This window comes from Cyprinodon tularosa, unplaced genomic scaffold (genome assembly GCF_016077235.1).
Source record: "Cyprinodon tularosa strain WSP-4 unplaced genomic scaffold, ASM1607723v1 ctg40, whole genome shotgun sequence".
Taxonomy (NCBI): domain Eukaryota; kingdom Metazoa; phylum Chordata; class Actinopteri; order Cyprinodontiformes; family Cyprinodontidae; genus Cyprinodon; species Cyprinodon tularosa.
In genome coordinates this window covers 2,582,509-2,598,460 of record NW_024039119.1, presented here as the reverse complement: position 1 = coordinate 2,598,460, position 15,952 = coordinate 2,582,509, and the positions used below count along the sequence as shown (strand labels likewise).

The 15,952-nt window shown below is 44.6% G+C and overlaps 1 protein-coding gene across 3 annotated transcripts in view; it reads right to left on the bottom strand.

Moving 5' to 3' along the window:
• srgap2 (SLIT-ROBO Rho GTPase activating protein 2) overlaps window positions 1-15,952 on the bottom strand; it is a 115,080-nt gene that overhangs the window by 35,194 nt on the left and 63,934 nt on the right. For all 3 annotated transcript variants that reach the window (XM_038298045.1, XM_038298046.1, XM_038298047.1), the window contains exon 3: window positions 10,313-10,475. In XM_038298045.1, the coding sequence (XP_038153973.1) occupies window positions 10,313-10,475 (163 nt within the window). The remainder of the gene's footprint in view (window positions 1-10,312; window positions 10,476-15,952) is intronic.

Genomic DNA, 15,952 nt, shown 5'->3' with positions numbered 1-15,952 from the left:
ACAGGATTTTTTTTTTTTTTAATAGAAATGTTCTAAATTTTGGGACAATATCGTCTGATAAAGAATACATTTATATACTGTTGGGAGCTGGAGAAATTCCACCTTTCTCCAGCAGAGTCCGCCTTGGATCCTCTGAGGGAGCCTCCTGCACAGCTGCAGCTCGTCAAGATCATCAGAGGATCCACTACTTAAGCTGTCTTCAGACCTTGCCTCAACGCCGCAGTGTTGTTCCAGTTGGTCAGCGCTTAAGCCTAGATCCTCTGAGTAACTCGATGACTTTTGAATCCAGCTTGGATTCTAATCCTTGTCTCTGTTTTCCAGGTAACCTGTGCCTCCTCTGTGAAAGCTCAGGAAGAGCTAACCTGCCGAGCCGACCCTCAGAGCCAAACCCGAAGAATCACAGAGAACCTCCAAGCAGCTCTGGACTAGAGCTGGGAAACCCTAAACCAAGGTCTGTTCATGTTAGACGTGAGACGCTGAAGCAGCAAACGGACTCTGCTGATGAACTCTTCTCCAGATCCAACAGAGACTCTCCCAAAGCTAACCTCAAGAACCCTCAAGGTACAATCAGTAAACTTATGGAAATCAAACCTCTGTTGGCAACGCTAACTGAACTATCTCTCACGCAGACTCCGGTGAACCAGTATCCAGGCCCCGAACCTGAACCAGTATATTCTGTGTGCTTGTGCATAAATAAACTGTTAAACTTTCATCCCTGTGTCCGTCAGTGGTGTTCTGCATTCTTGGGTCGCTTTTAGTGAACCCATCATGACATATACATGTTTAAGCCAGAATGATTTGACATTTAAATATGATTTCCCTATGACTTTAAAAAGAAAATAAAGTGTTTGTTATTTGTTTACATTTTAAATGCAAAACGATGGCATGTAGCGACCATCGTCTGTCTTTTCGGGAAGTTAGTCACTTGAGATAGAGACTAAATACTGAAGTGAGTTCACAAGTGCTTGTCTGATTAAATAAAGGTGAGACCATTGATCACGTATACTGATAGTATGGACAGCAGTGCATGTTGAATTGGGGGTTGTGAGTCAAAATGATGGAGAAACACTGGTTTACATGAAGGACATTTACAACTGATGCCATGCAATGGAACAAATAGGAACAAACTGAACCCAACAAGCAGATCCATGAAAGGGAATCGGATAATTTTTAAAAAATCTAACATGAAAGGGAATATATTTAGAAAAACCTTCAAACTGTAAACTAAACATCTTAATATTACAAGAAGCAACATAGAGAAAGACCTCCACTGGCATTTACTGAAAGTAATAAAAACGACAACTTGATTTCCTTAATGAGCTCAAAGTGAGATCAGCATCAACTATCTCAGCTGCCAAAGTGACAAGACCCAGAGCTGTTTGATGAAACCAGTCCTTCAGAAAGCTGGGTCAGAGATCTGTTAACTTTGCTTAATCAAAGCAGGAAGCAGTGTGACACTCATCTTTCAAAGCAAAACAAACAGCTTAATTATGTATCATTTCTCACAGCATAGAGGGGTGATATCAAGGCCAAAAACAATGCTTTGGTAAACTGTTTTTATATCTCTTACATTAAAACATGTTGAATACAGTCACATTCATCCATTCATGATTGCTCGTTTGTTTAGATTGACTGAATTAGACAGCTCACAGTAGAGCTGGGCGATATGGCGATATATATCGTGAGGACGAGAGAAACATGTCTATCGTGACCTTTCTCCTCTATTTTTTCTATCGTGATAAACTTTTTTATTATTATTATTACTGCTAATATACATTTTAATATAATTTGTTAATATAACATTTGCGTTTTTGCTATGCAAACTCTAAATGTATATAACGAAAAAAAAAAAAGAGAATAAAAAGATAATGTGTAGAGAACGTGGTTTTGCGACACTACACCGCTTTACGTCACGGGGCTTTGCACCATACGTTTGCGACATTACTGACGGAGAGAGCCCGCGAAATTTCTTTCTGGCTTGAAAAAAAATGAATGATGGACACCCAAGAAGATGTTACCACAGCAGCGGTTACAGAGTCCGAAACGGTTGCCAGGTCACAGACACAACAAACACCACTTTTGCCCAAAAGGGGAGGCAGCTCGGTTGTTTGGTTATTTTTCGGATTTCAGCCATCTGATAAAGAACAAACGCAGCCGATATGTAAACTGTGCAGCAAAGCCGTTCCAGCGGCTGATGCAAATACTTCCGGCCTCTTTTACCACCTGAAGAAAAATCATGAACAAGAACACGGGAAACTACAACCAGTCCGATCAAAACAAACAAGGGATGAAAATACAGGAAGCACTGGAAAGAAATTCTCACAGCCGAAGCTTAAGGAAGCATTCGCCCAAGGATCACAATATGAGAAGACGTCTCAGCGACACAAGCAGATCACAGGTGCTATTTCACGCTATATCTGTAAAGGCATGGCCCCCGTTTACATAGTCGAGAAAGACAGCTTTCGGGACCTCGTCCGTACACTCGATCCCAGATATGTGATGCCTAGTCGAAAACATTTCAGTAAAGTGGAGCTGCCTGGCTTATATGCTAGTTGTCGGGCTGAAGTGGAGAGAGAGGTACGCAGTGGTGCGACGCATTATGCGTTGACTACGGTCATGTGGATGAGTAGAGCAACACAGCCTTATATGAGTCTCACCATCCATTTCATCAAGGACTGGACCCTCCGCGCTCGGTGTCTACAGACCGTGTACTTTCCTGAGGACCACACCGGAGTGATGCTCGCCCAAGGTATGAGCCTGACATTGCTATGCACTTTTGTGCGTTCGCTAGTTTTACTATTATTGGTTTTACTAATATGCTTACACCAATGAACTGTGTGCTTTTACAGCATACGCATCCATTACTGGACGCACTGATAGTATAGTTTATTCTGAAGGGGGGAAAAGTGAAGGCTACTGCACCTGTGAGTGTTGTGTTTACACACAAAGGTGCTGTAGCATTCACTTTTTCCCCTTCAGAAAACATAAAATGCAACATCAGTTGTGGTATATCGTGATATATATCGTTAACGTGATATAAAATAATCCATATCGTGATATAGTTTTTTTTTCCATATCGCCCAGCCCTAGCTCACAGTAAAAAAAAAAAAAAAAGTCACTATAAATTTTTTTTTTTAACATTTAAAGGAAAAGTGCGATCACCAAGGAATAATCTATGGATCATTTTTTATACCTGAAACTAATATGTTGATTTAATAAATTTAGTGAATTTTATTCTTTTAGACTCTTTTATTTCTTTCTTCCTGTTTAATGGTGGCCTGGTCCACTCAAGTGCAAGTGTGTTGCTAATCGGTTATAGAAGCACTGAGTTCTTGGAAGCTCAGGAAGATGGTTGTCAGAGTAAAGAGTACCAAATAAAAATCCTCAGAGGGATCTGGAACCGGTGGATGATGCTGTTTTTTTTTCGTTCACCTTGCTGATCCTTGACCGCACTGCCTCATAAGGGTTACCAATAAAAAAACTAAGAAGCAGCAAGAGAGCAGATTAAGAGAAGGTGCAATAACGACAGTGATATCAAGGAAACTGAGGCACTGCAGAGCTGTAGGAGGTAAGGGGCGGCGACCAATGAAAAGGGTTATCCTACTTGTAAACAGTAGTGGCTGACCTTTGGACTTCTCTGCATTTCCATTCTCATCTTGTCTGGTCAAAATGACATACAGATATTTCTTTAAACCTGATTAGCTCCACATAAAAAAAATAAAAAAACATCCATCAGCATCTGAGCTGAAGATTTTTCTCTTAAAAACACTTTCAATTAATAATCAACTAACTTTCTCTTTAAAGCTACAGTGTGTAATTTTCAGCGACATCTAACGTCCAGACTGCAGACCGCAGCAACAAGAACATCTCCCCCCCACCGCTTCTCCCCCCCAACAGTACGGCGAGCGTTACGGGACAAAATGTCTTCCACGACGTCCGCATCACCTACCTTCTCAAGTGATGAGGTTTGTTTACATAGATAATTTTACAGATAGTATTTCATTAGTCTGTGTAGGGTATAGATTTCAGTACCGTCTCAGTTCATCTCTCTCAACTTGCCGTAGTTACTCTCGAGCGTAATGGGCGATCTCGCAATCGCTAGTTTGTTGGCTCTGCGCTGCCGTAGCGCAAAGATGTCTGCCTCCATGGCTGCGAGACCCGCTCCTATGTAATTATAAATAACGAATTCTAAGGCCCCCTCCTTGAACCGCCACCTTAACGTGGTGGAGGGGTTTCAGTTTCAGTGCCTGGGTGATCCCAGAGGCTATGTTGTCGGGGGCTAAATGCCCCTGGTAGGGTCTCCCAAGGCAAACAGGCTCTGGGTGACAGGTCAGACGAAGAGCGGTTCAAAAACCCTTATGATGAGCACAACAGCGAGGCAAGTGCCGGGACCCCACCCTGGAGCCAGGCCTGGGGTTGGGGTTCGTTGGCGAGCGCCTGGTGGTCGGGCTCTTCCTCGCGGGACCCGGCCTGGCCCAGCCCGAAGGAGCGACGCGAGAGCATCCCCCAGTGGGCCCACCACCTGCAAGGGGAACCATGAGGGATCGGTGCAAAGTGGATTGGGCGGTAGCCAGAGGCAGGGACCTCGGCGACCTGATCCGCGGGCGCTTAAACTGGCTCTGGGGACGTGGAATTTCACCTCACTGGCGGGGAAGGAGCCCGAACTTGTGCGGGAGGTGGAGCGATACCAGCTAGAAATAGTTGGGCTCACCTCTACGCACAGCCAGGGCTCTGGAACCGAGCTCCTTGAGAGAGGCTGGACTCTCTTCTACTCTGGAGTGACCCGCGCGGAGAGGCGGAGGGCGGGGGTGGGCTGCTTGTCTCCCCCCAGCTCAGCCGTCTCGTGTTGGAGTTCACCCCTGTAGACGAGAGGGTCGCATCCCTTCGCCTTCGGGTTGAGGGGAGGACTCTGACAGTTGTTTCGGCCTATGGGCCGAACGGCAGTACGGAGTACCAGGCCTTCTTAGCATCCCTGGGGAGGGTGTTAGAAAGCACCCCTCCCGGGGATTCCATCATTCTACTGGGAGACTTCAACGCCCACGTGGGAAATGACAGTGACACCTGGAGGGGCGTGATCAGGAGGAACGGGCCCCCAGCTCTGAACCCGAGTGGTGTCTCATTATTGGAATTCTGTGCAAGTCACGGATTGTCCATAATGAACACCATGTTCAGGCATAAGGATGTCCATCGGTGCACTTGGCACCAGGACACCCTAGGCCGAAGGTCGATGATCGACTTTGTAGTCGTATCTTCTGATCTTCGGCCGCATGTCCTGGACACTCGGGTGAAGAGAGGGGCGGAGCTGTCCACCGACCACCACCTGGTGGTGAGCTGGATACGCTGGAAGAGGAGGAAGCCTGAAAGACTCGGCAGGCCCAAACGTGTAGTGAGGGTCTGCTGGGAACGTCTGCTGGAACCCTCGGTCAGGGACGTGTTCAACTCCCACCTCCGGGAGAGCTTCTCTCAGGTTCCGAGGGAGGTTGGAGACATGGAGTCCGAATGGGCTCTGTTCTCTGCCTCTATTGTCGATGCAGCTGCCCGTAGCTGTAGCCGTAAGGTTTGCGGTGCCTGTCGTGGTGGCAATCCCCGAACCCGGTGGTGGACACCGATGGTAAGGGATGCTGTCAAGCTGAAGAAGGGGTCCTATCGAGCTTGGCTGGCTTGTGGGACTCCTGAAGCAGCAAGCAGGTACCGTGAGGCCAAGCGTGTCACGGCCCGGGCGTTTGCAGAGGCAAAATCTCGGGCCTGGGAGGAGTTCGGAGAGGCCATGGAAAAAGACTATCGGTTGGCCTCAAAGCGATTCTGGCAAACCGTCCGGCGCCTGCGGAGGGGAAAGCAGGGCTTCGCTAACACTGTTTTCAGTGGGAGTGGGGAGCTGCTGACCTTGAAGGAGGATATTGTCGGGCGGTGGAAGGAATACTTTGAGGATCTCCTCAACCCGACGGACACGCCTTCCGTGGGGGAAGAAGAGATGGGGTGCTTGGGGCTGGGATCGTTCATCACCCAGGCCGAAGTCACCGAGGTGGTCAAAAAACTCCACGGTGGCAAGGCTTCGGGAGTATCTTAGAGCTCTGGATGTTGTCGGGCTGTCATGGTTGACACGTCTCTTCAACATCGTGTGGAGGTCGGGGACAGTTCCCCTGGATTGGCAGACTGGGGTGGTGGTTCCCCTCCACAAGAAGGGGGACCGGAGGGTGTGTTCCAATTATCGGGGAATCACACTTCTCAGCCTCCCAGGAAAGGCCTATGCCAGGGTGCTGGAGAGGAGAGTCCGGCTGATTGTCGAACCTCGGCTGCAGGAGGAGCAGTGTGGTTTTCGTCCTGGCCGTGGAACAGTGGACCAGCTCTACACCCTCTGCAGGGTGCTTGAGGGTTCATGGGAGTTTGCCCAACCAGTCCACATGTGTTTTGTGGACTTGGAGAAGGCATTCGACCGTGTCCATCGTCCTGCACTGTGGGGGGTGCTCCAGGATTATGGAGTTGGGGGCCCTTTATTAGGGGCCATCCGTTCTCTGTACAAGCGGAGCAGGAGTCTGGTTCGCATTGCCGGCACTAAGTCGGACCTGTTCCCAGTGCATGTTGGACTCCGACAGGGCTGCCCTCTGTCACCGGTCCTGTTCATAACTTTTATGGACAGGATTTCTAGGCGCAGCCAAGGACCGGAGGGGGTCTGGTTTGGGGAACAGCGGATCTCGTCCCTACTTTTTGCGGATGGCTCCCTCCTGCCAAGACCTACAGCGTGCGCTGGGGCGGTTCGCAGCCGAGTGTGAAGCGGCCGGGATGAGAATCAGCTCCTCCAAGTCCGAGGCCATGGTTCTCGACCGGAAAAAGGTGGCTTGTCCCCTTCAGGTTGGAGGAGAGTCCCTGCCTCAAGTGGAGGAGTTCAAGTATCTTGGGGTCCTGTTCACGAGTGAGGGAAGAATGGAGCGGGAGATCGATAGACGGATCGGTGCTGCTGCTGCAATAATGCGGACGCTGACCGGTCTGTCGTGGTGAAGAGAGAGCTGAGCGAAAAGGCAAAGCTCTCAATTTACCGGTCGGTCTACGTTCCTACCCTCACCTTTGGTCATGAAATTTGGATCATGACCGAAAGAACGAGATCGCGGATACAGGCGGCTGAAATGAGCTTTCTCCGCAGGGTGGCTGGGCTCTCCCTTAGAGATAGGGTGAGGAGCTCGGTCATTCGGGAGAGGCTCAGAGTAGAGCCGGTTCTCCTCCACATCGAGAGGAGTCAGTTGAGGTGGCTCGGACATCTTTTTCGGATGCCCCCTGGACGCCTCCCTCGGGAGGTGTTCCAGGCACGTCCCACCGGGAGGAGGCCCAGGGGACGACCCAGGACACGCTGGAGAGACTATGTCTCTCGGCTGGCCTGTGAGCGCCTAGGGCTTCCCCCAACAGAGCTGGAGGAGGTGTCTGCGGAGAGGGAAGTCTGGGAGTCTCTGCTTAGTCTGCTGCCCCCGCGACCCTGTTCCGGATAAAGCGGGAGACGACGAGTACGACGAGTACGAGAATTCTAAGGCAACGCAAATATTAAAGGAATAGTACACCCAAAACATGATTAGCCTTCATTTTCTACTCACCCCCATGCTGAACAAAACTCTGGAGTACTTTTTTGATATCTCAAATGCATCTGGAGATCTGGGAGGCTTCTTGCTGTCTGCTGACATTCAAATAATGGAGGTCTATGGCGCCCGAGACAGAAAGGTCCACAAAAGTCCACAAAAACTTGTCAATATTCCTCCATACTGCTCGTCCAATGTAATCCAAGTGTCCTGAGTGGGTAGCATCCAGAATTTACTCGAAACGAAGTCATTTAGAATGTTTTTAGAGCCTAAACAGTAGTGTATAGGATTTCCTAATAGCGCCCCCATGCGCGCTCACGATTCTACGGAAGCCGGCAGACCAAACCAGCGCATTCAGCTCGGCAAAGAACTCATGCTCTTCCTCAACACTGAAGACCTCAGACATTTTTCTTTCGTTGTTTCTTTCTTTGCACAGGTAAACAGCACATTTCTTCTTCTACGCTTGCATTATCGGCAGACCAGACGATGAATGCGCACTTTCTTCCGGTTTGGTCTGCCGGCTTCCGTAGAATCGTGAGCGTGCATGGGGGCACTATTAGGAAATCCTATACACTACTGTTTATGCTCTAAAAACATTCTAAATGACTTCGTTTCGAGTAAATTCTGGATGCTACCCACTCAGGACACTTGGATTACATTGGACGAGCAGTATGGAGGAATATTGACACGTTTTTGTGGACTTTTATGGACCTTTCTGTCTCGGGCGCCATGGACCTCCATTATTTGAATGTCAGCAGACAGCAAGAAGCCTCCCAGATCTCCAGATGCATTTGAGATATCAAAAAAGTACTCCAGAGTGTTGTTCAGCATGGAGGTGAGTAGAAAATGAAGGCTAATCATGTTTTGGGTGTACTATTCCTTTAAGGTTAAGAGGCTGAGCTCGTAGATGATGATAAATAACATAGTTATGTATAATATATTACATTTCTGACTGTATATCCCTGTAATTATTACACACTGTAGCTTTAAAAATGCTGTTTTATATATATATATATATATATATATATATATATATATATATATATATATATATATATATATATATATATATATATATATATATATATATATATGTGTGTGTGTGTGTGTGTGTTATATGTATATATATATATATATACACACGCATAAAGTGAGCTGTAGTTAGCTCAAATGATTAAGATCCTTCAGTCAAACAGCATTATTGTTAGCTCCTTCAACACTGCATTGTCTAATATGAACTGTGGTTAAACTGACATAGCCTCTGGCTTTTACTGGTATTACTGCTGCTGACTGGGAACATTATAAATGGACTCATTATATGCTTAATTAGACTTTAGAGCTTTATGTGGGTGTATTGTTCACAGGCTGTTTATGAACCAGATAAGATGAAAACAACCCTTAGTAAAATACCCACGAATCCACCATTAGTCATCGATGACCAAGAGCGAGAGAAAAGAAAGGAAAGAGAGATTTTTTGTAGGTTTGTTTAGGTGTATCAGGATCAGGCCGTAAGCCTGGTTCAGAAACAACATATCAGGGTGGAAATCAGCCGCTGCTGCAGCAGCATTCCACACATGCAGACACAACTTCCCTTCATGGTCCACACTTGCTCCGAAGAGTTATCTTCCTCTACCTGAGAGGGTTTTGGATTCCCTGCATTCTTCCTCTACACTCTGGTACGACCCACTCCGCTTTAAAACCCAGCCAAGGTTTGATCTTTGGAGGGGAAAATGAGTGCCTCCCGCAGTGGCGCTGGCACCGTGAGACTGCTGCAGAACAAATATGCTGAAACGTCCTTCCTGGAGAGGAACAGCCGTCTCCCAGGGGAGAGCTGCACTCTGGTATTTGCTTCATCACGTTTAAACCCCCCCCCCCCCAATCCTTTGCTGTTTTTGCTCTCCCACTACAATTCCTGTTCTTATCTGCTTTATCTCACAGACCGGGCAGCAAAGATAAACGCAGATTCCTGTAGGAAACCAGACACTATCAATTGCCCAGGCTAACATTCTAGCTGCCATTGAGTCTTTTAGGACAGAAAGCAGAAGCCAGAGAGATGGATGGAAACGCCTGAAACACGCCATGGATTAATAGCCCCATTTAGGCTACCCTCTGAAAACCGATCCGTGCTAAGCTCTGTTCCTTATGACCGTTTACACACCACGCTAGCACAGATTGTGACGTTCTACGGTACTACTGCTTTCTAGAAGAAAACAAGCAAACCAACATGGCGGCACATGGAACATTCAGAAAGTTCGTGCAGAGTCAGGCGCAGAAGGGAGCCTTTTGGGGAGTGGATATAACAAACACTTGTGTAATCAGGGCTTACAGACGCAGGAAACAATGACAGAAGTTAAGGTTAATCACACTGCAAAACAGAATCATCAGTGGAAATCGTCGGGCATAGTAGGGAAGCTTGTATTTCTATGAATCTCTGAAATTTCATGACTACAGAATCTGACTGTAAGGACATGACACGGTATACTCATGCGCTCTTTGGTATCAGAGAACTGCAGCACAACTAAACACAACTAAACCGAGATCTATTGATGACCTAGTGCCACTTTAGCGTGGTTCAGGTGTGTCGAGCGCGACCCGGTTCAGTTCTGGCTGCCATTTACACTCAAAGGTTTTCTCCGTTACCGTGCTCAGACCAATCTCGGACTGGTTTCAAAAGGGTAGTGTAAATGGGGGTTATGAAGCCACCTCTGCTGCCTTCATTTTGCTTGTGTCGGAGGGTTAGAGCATTTTACCTTCTTGAAGAGGCGTCCTGAGTCCTCGCTGATCTGCGCAAACCTGGGAATGATGTTGTTGAGGTAGAGGTCAGACAAAGTGGCGTGGTCACGACTCTCCCTTTTCACCTGCAGCAGCAGTAGGTTCCAGCAGTTAACCGGAGACAAGATGGTCTGCTCCTTCCTGCAAACACAGACGGGGAGAGTTTAAAAGCTTTTTAAAACCAGTGCGTCTTTTTTGCAAAAGCTTTCAAACCCTCTTTGACTTATTGTTTATATTTAGTAAAGCTACAGCATACATTAATAGGTCTAATTATTGTAAGTTATCGTGTACATTGTGCACAATAAAAAACAAAAAAAACAACTTAATTAACAATTAGTCAACATAATCGCCATGGTAGCAAAACACCACAAAAAATCAGCTAAGGACAGTTTTAAAGCAGGCTTAGTTTAAAAAAATCCTATAAGCTGTGAACGTCTCACTGCACACTAGTCCTTCATCTGACAGCAGAGTCATTTCTGTCCACCCCAAATGACAGGGCAGGCAGTGAGAGCAATAATCAAAGAAGCAGCCATGAAAACCCACAGTAATTCCGGAGGAGCTGTAAAGAAGCGAAGCTTGGGTGATAATCTGTTGACAGGATAAGTTCTGGTCTTTATGCAATACTGTCAATAAAAGCCTCTGCACTCCAGTCCAATACTATGTGGGGGTGGAAAAATAGCCTGGAGAACAGTCTGTACCATGAAACACGGCAGTGGCGGCACCATGCTGTGGTTCTTCAGCAGGGACAGGGAAGCTGCATGGAGCTTAACTCATGAAAGCAAATCTGTTAAAGTTCACACATGACTGAAGCCTGTGGGGCAGAGGTTCTTTTTCCAACGTCACATAAGGTCAGAGCTCCAATGGAGACTGCTTGGATCAAAGCACGTTCATGAATGATGGCCCAGTAGCATTGAGGACGGGACTCTCGCTGATAAGCTAACAAAATGAAATCTGCAGCAATTTGTTCACAGACCTTCCTTGATTTGAAAGTCTGACGCTTTAACACATTTGCTAAATGTAGCTGTTTATCCTGGTTAGTTTTAAACACACACCTAAAACATTAAAACTTAACATCAGAAACACATATGAGCAGAAAGCCATCATCATTTCTTTTAAAACACACACACAAGTCTTCTAAAGAAACTGAAACCTTGCCCAGAAACACAAGCCACAGCCATAAAAAAGGCCATCAGGGAGAGGAGGCCTTTCCTGCAAAGGCACAGTTGCCATTTATAAGAAACGGAAAACTTAAAACTACAGTACCAACTTTTTTTGAAGACTCCATTGGAAAGCCATTAAAAAAAAGCTAGCGTAGTAAAAAAACTGCCCGCTTATGCAACAGTACAGCTGCTTTGTGTAAGTACAGTACGAGTAATGGGTGATCCATGGATGATCTAGTGGGTAAAATGGATTATGAGTGAGTGTAAGTGGATGAAAGAAGGCCTTTGTGTCGTTAAGAGCAGCTTAGCTGGATAGAGAGCAAAAGAGCTGCAAGGCATTTACATGAGGGGGGGTCCAGGGAAAGTAGAGCAGTGACTGAAGCATACACAATGTCACACGGACAGAGAAAGTCCTTGATTGAAGGGTATTGAGTTTGGGGTTTTTGTTCATAGGGAGGTGTGTCTGGGGGGGACGGGACGAGGTGGTACATGATGTCACAGGTCAAATGGCTGTGATAAGAACAACCGTGGCATGACAAAAGGAAGAAAAAAAATCCCCAATACTCTAATTCAAAACCAAGAATACTGACCACCACCCCCCCACAATACGTTTGAGGCTGAAAAGTCATGTGGACCAGAGTGAGTGTTCACTTCCCTCGGTTGGCAGTTTTTTTTTTTTTCTGTTCTCCACTGGTTGCACAACACCAAGACGGGGGTTGAAGTTCCTCTGTTGCTTCAACAAGCTGTTGGCTGCACCACCGTGTGACATTTCGCCCCGTCGTTGATGCGGCAATGCCGCTCGTCTGAATCACTACCCTTTTTCCAGACAACACAAGCAAATAGTGAGAGAGGCGTGAATGCCCGATGGTCGCAATAGACATGTTTCTATCTATCCACCTGTACATCGCAGAGCAATACAGGGAAACAATCATGCAGACACCCCTAAGGGCAATTTAGAGACACCAGTCAACCTACAGTTATGTTTTTGGACTTTAGGATAAGGCTGGAGAACCAAGAGAGAACAAACACATGCAGCACCCTCTTGCTGAAAGGCCACAGACAAACAAATGAACAAAACTAACTGTGCCAGCCTGTTTTACTATATTATTAATTAAACATAAAAACCAAAACTATAAACCTTTAATAAACCATTAACTAAAACTAAAAGTATCATCCAACAGATACAAGCCACCTGTACCGCATTCCCATTGGCCAAAAAAACGGTTAAAACCCGGGAACAATCGTGTTTTAGTGGCAGTAGGAACAGCTGACTGACGTGTGTCTACCGGGCCAAAAGACTCGTCAAACAACCCACGTTAAAATTGCCTTGGCTCTGTTTTACATGCTGTGGGAACATCAGACCCGGTTTCATCCGCTAAATTACCCGACACCATTGAAGGCAACGTACAGACGTCAATACACAGCGCCAACTACGTCTGATCTAACAAGCTGAAACAACTCTGCTTAGATTCATTAAACATGGCACAGAACTGGTGAGAGGGATTTGGAAAGATAAAAGAGCGTAACAATAAAATAAACCACGCCCTGGCTTCCTTCCGTGTTGCTGTCCATTGTTTACTTTCCTGATTTATGTCGAACTGATAACATCATCAACGCTAACCCAGCGTGATGTCACCAGATACCCAGCGTTCTCACGCACCTCACTCTTCTAGCTCGTCCATCTTCACAAGTCATTTTCCACAATGGTGGTCAAACAAAACAGGAAATACACATAGTGTAGAGGGGATGTACATTTGACTAATCAGATGCCTCTTGTCTGTTGTTCTACAATTTTGGAGAGTTGCACCAGAGTCTGCAGGCAAATTTGATTTCACTGCGACACAAGCAGACAACCTGGCTTCTGAGTATAAATCACCCTTTTGACCCACTTTTTCTTAACTAATGGTAAGGGAGCCAAGTGCCAATAGCTAGCGGGTCGACCCATGTTTGAAAGTCGCAGGTTAACCCGCTAATTTCAGTGGGAAATCAATCGATGAATTCAGTCCATCAGTCTTTATTGTCAACTAGTCTCTAGTCTTTCAATGACACCCTCATTCATGAACGGGTGAAGAAACAATATTCATAGGATGTTAGGTTTACCTCTGAGAGATATTAGACGTTGTTTAATCAAAAAACACCTGGACATGACATAAAACATATTAATGCTGCATTTTAGATATAATCTAACTAGATGTGGTTATTAGCAAAACCTTGAGCCGTCAGAATCGGAAATTTCATTTTCTTACAGAAACATCCCATGAAATTTCCATGTGAAAACCCACGTGAAATCTATGCATTCCATGGGAATTCACATGTGTATCACATGTAGAAACACATGTATGTGTGGAATTCGAACGTTTCGTATTAAGATCAAGTGATACCCATGTTTTTCTCGCGACACATAAATTTTACCACATAATTTTCATGTTTTTCACAAGTGATACACGTTCTCACATATGATTTCCATGTTTTTCCACATTCCATACCCATGTTTTTCACATGACATTAGGGCTGAAATAGTTAATCAGATTAATCGATAATTGAAATAATTGTCAACTAATTTAGTAATAGATTAATCGTTAATTGGAGTTTAGAGACTCTAAAACATGCCTTTAGCTGACAGAGCGATCCACTTAGAGCATTAATTATATCAAAATTATAAATAATAAAATTGAAACAGTTTGCATTTAAGATAAAAAAAAAAAAAATATTGGTCCTGGAAACCTTTTCTAACCTTCCCATGCATGGCTAACCTGCTGAAATTACTCCAAGATGCAGCAATTGCTGCTCCAGGTGGACACGACATGTAAAGTACTTCAGATGCTTCATTTACTATCAATGTTCACTATTCGATAAGAGGTGGTATTCAGTTAGATGAGCATACCTCGTCAGACCAGCATACCCATAGTCAATACACATGCGCAAGACTTCAGATTTGCATTTATCCCTTCAGTTTTGTACAAAAAATAGACCCTAAACTACCTCGACAGGCAGGTATCCCTTTAGCCATGTACAAAAAAAAACAATTTAAGATGAGATCAAGTAATTAAATTCTTTTTTTCTTCTATTTCGAGAATAAAATTGTAACATTACAAAAATAAAGTCATAAAATTACGAGAATAAAGTCGTAACATTATGGGAATAAAGTCATAACATTAGAAGAATAAAGTCGTAACATTACGAGAATAAGGTTGTAAAATTACAAGAATAAAACCATAACATTATGAGAATAAAATTGTAACATTAGGAGAATAAAGTTGTAACATTATGAGAATAATGTCGTAAAATTACGAGAATAAAATTGTAACATTAGGAGAATAAAGTTGTAACATTATGAGAATAATGTCGTAAATTACGAGAATAAAGTCGTAACATTACGAGAATAAGGTTAAAAAAAAAAATAAAAATTATTGGTCAATATGCTTTATCCAGAACTCTTTAAGTGGAAATATTTTAGTTTCACCTGGTATAATTTTATATATATATATAAAAAAAAATCTTCTTTAAAGTTCTTTTGTCTGATTATTAATCGATTAAACGAAAAAATAATTGACAGACTAATCGATTTTCAAAATAATTGTTAGTTGCAGCCCTACGTGACGAACATTTTACATGTTATGCACATTTTCCACGTTATTTCCATGTTTTTTCACATTCGATTCCCATATTTTCCCCACGCGACTCACATTTGAGGCACATGTGAAACTATGTCAATCACATGTGCTCTATGCATTAAACTTTCCAGAAATCAAACTTTTACACATGCAGTACATGTGATTTTCCTATGTGAAATCCACGGCATGAGTAAGGGATTAACAAATCCTATTCTTTATTAATTGAAATTCCCAGATCTCATGAATTTAGTTCTTCATCTTAAATGCCATAATGACAGAAAGCATTGTTTAAATCTGTTGTCCATTGGCGGTAGTGGGGGGGATCATAACTGGCCAGACAAAGCAGATGTAATTAAAAATTTATATTTCTGGTCACACAGCCATGAGAGCATGGATGCTGCAAAGATTGACGACTGAAACCTGCCTAACGTTTAGGGTCAGAAAGACACACACTCTCAGACACACCATACAGTTTAACCATATAACCCTTGTGCAGGCTGCCAAATAGCACGCATACCAGGGATCTCCACGGCATTAACATACTTACAGCCCTCACACCCCGGACTGTTTGGAGCACCATTGACGCTTGCTCTGCTGAGAGCGCAAGAGCCAGAGGCAGCCCTCACACACAGACACCCACACACACATCTCCATTCAAACACCCAGATAAATACACACTCACACCACTGGAAAATAACTGAAATTCCAGCATGGCACTCTGACAGAGCAGCAGCAGATGCAGGAAGACTATTAAACACACAGATGTTGGAGCTAAAGAGAAGCTAAATAAATACAAGAAGAAATGCTGACCACTGTGTATTAACTGCAGCAATTTATTTCTGAT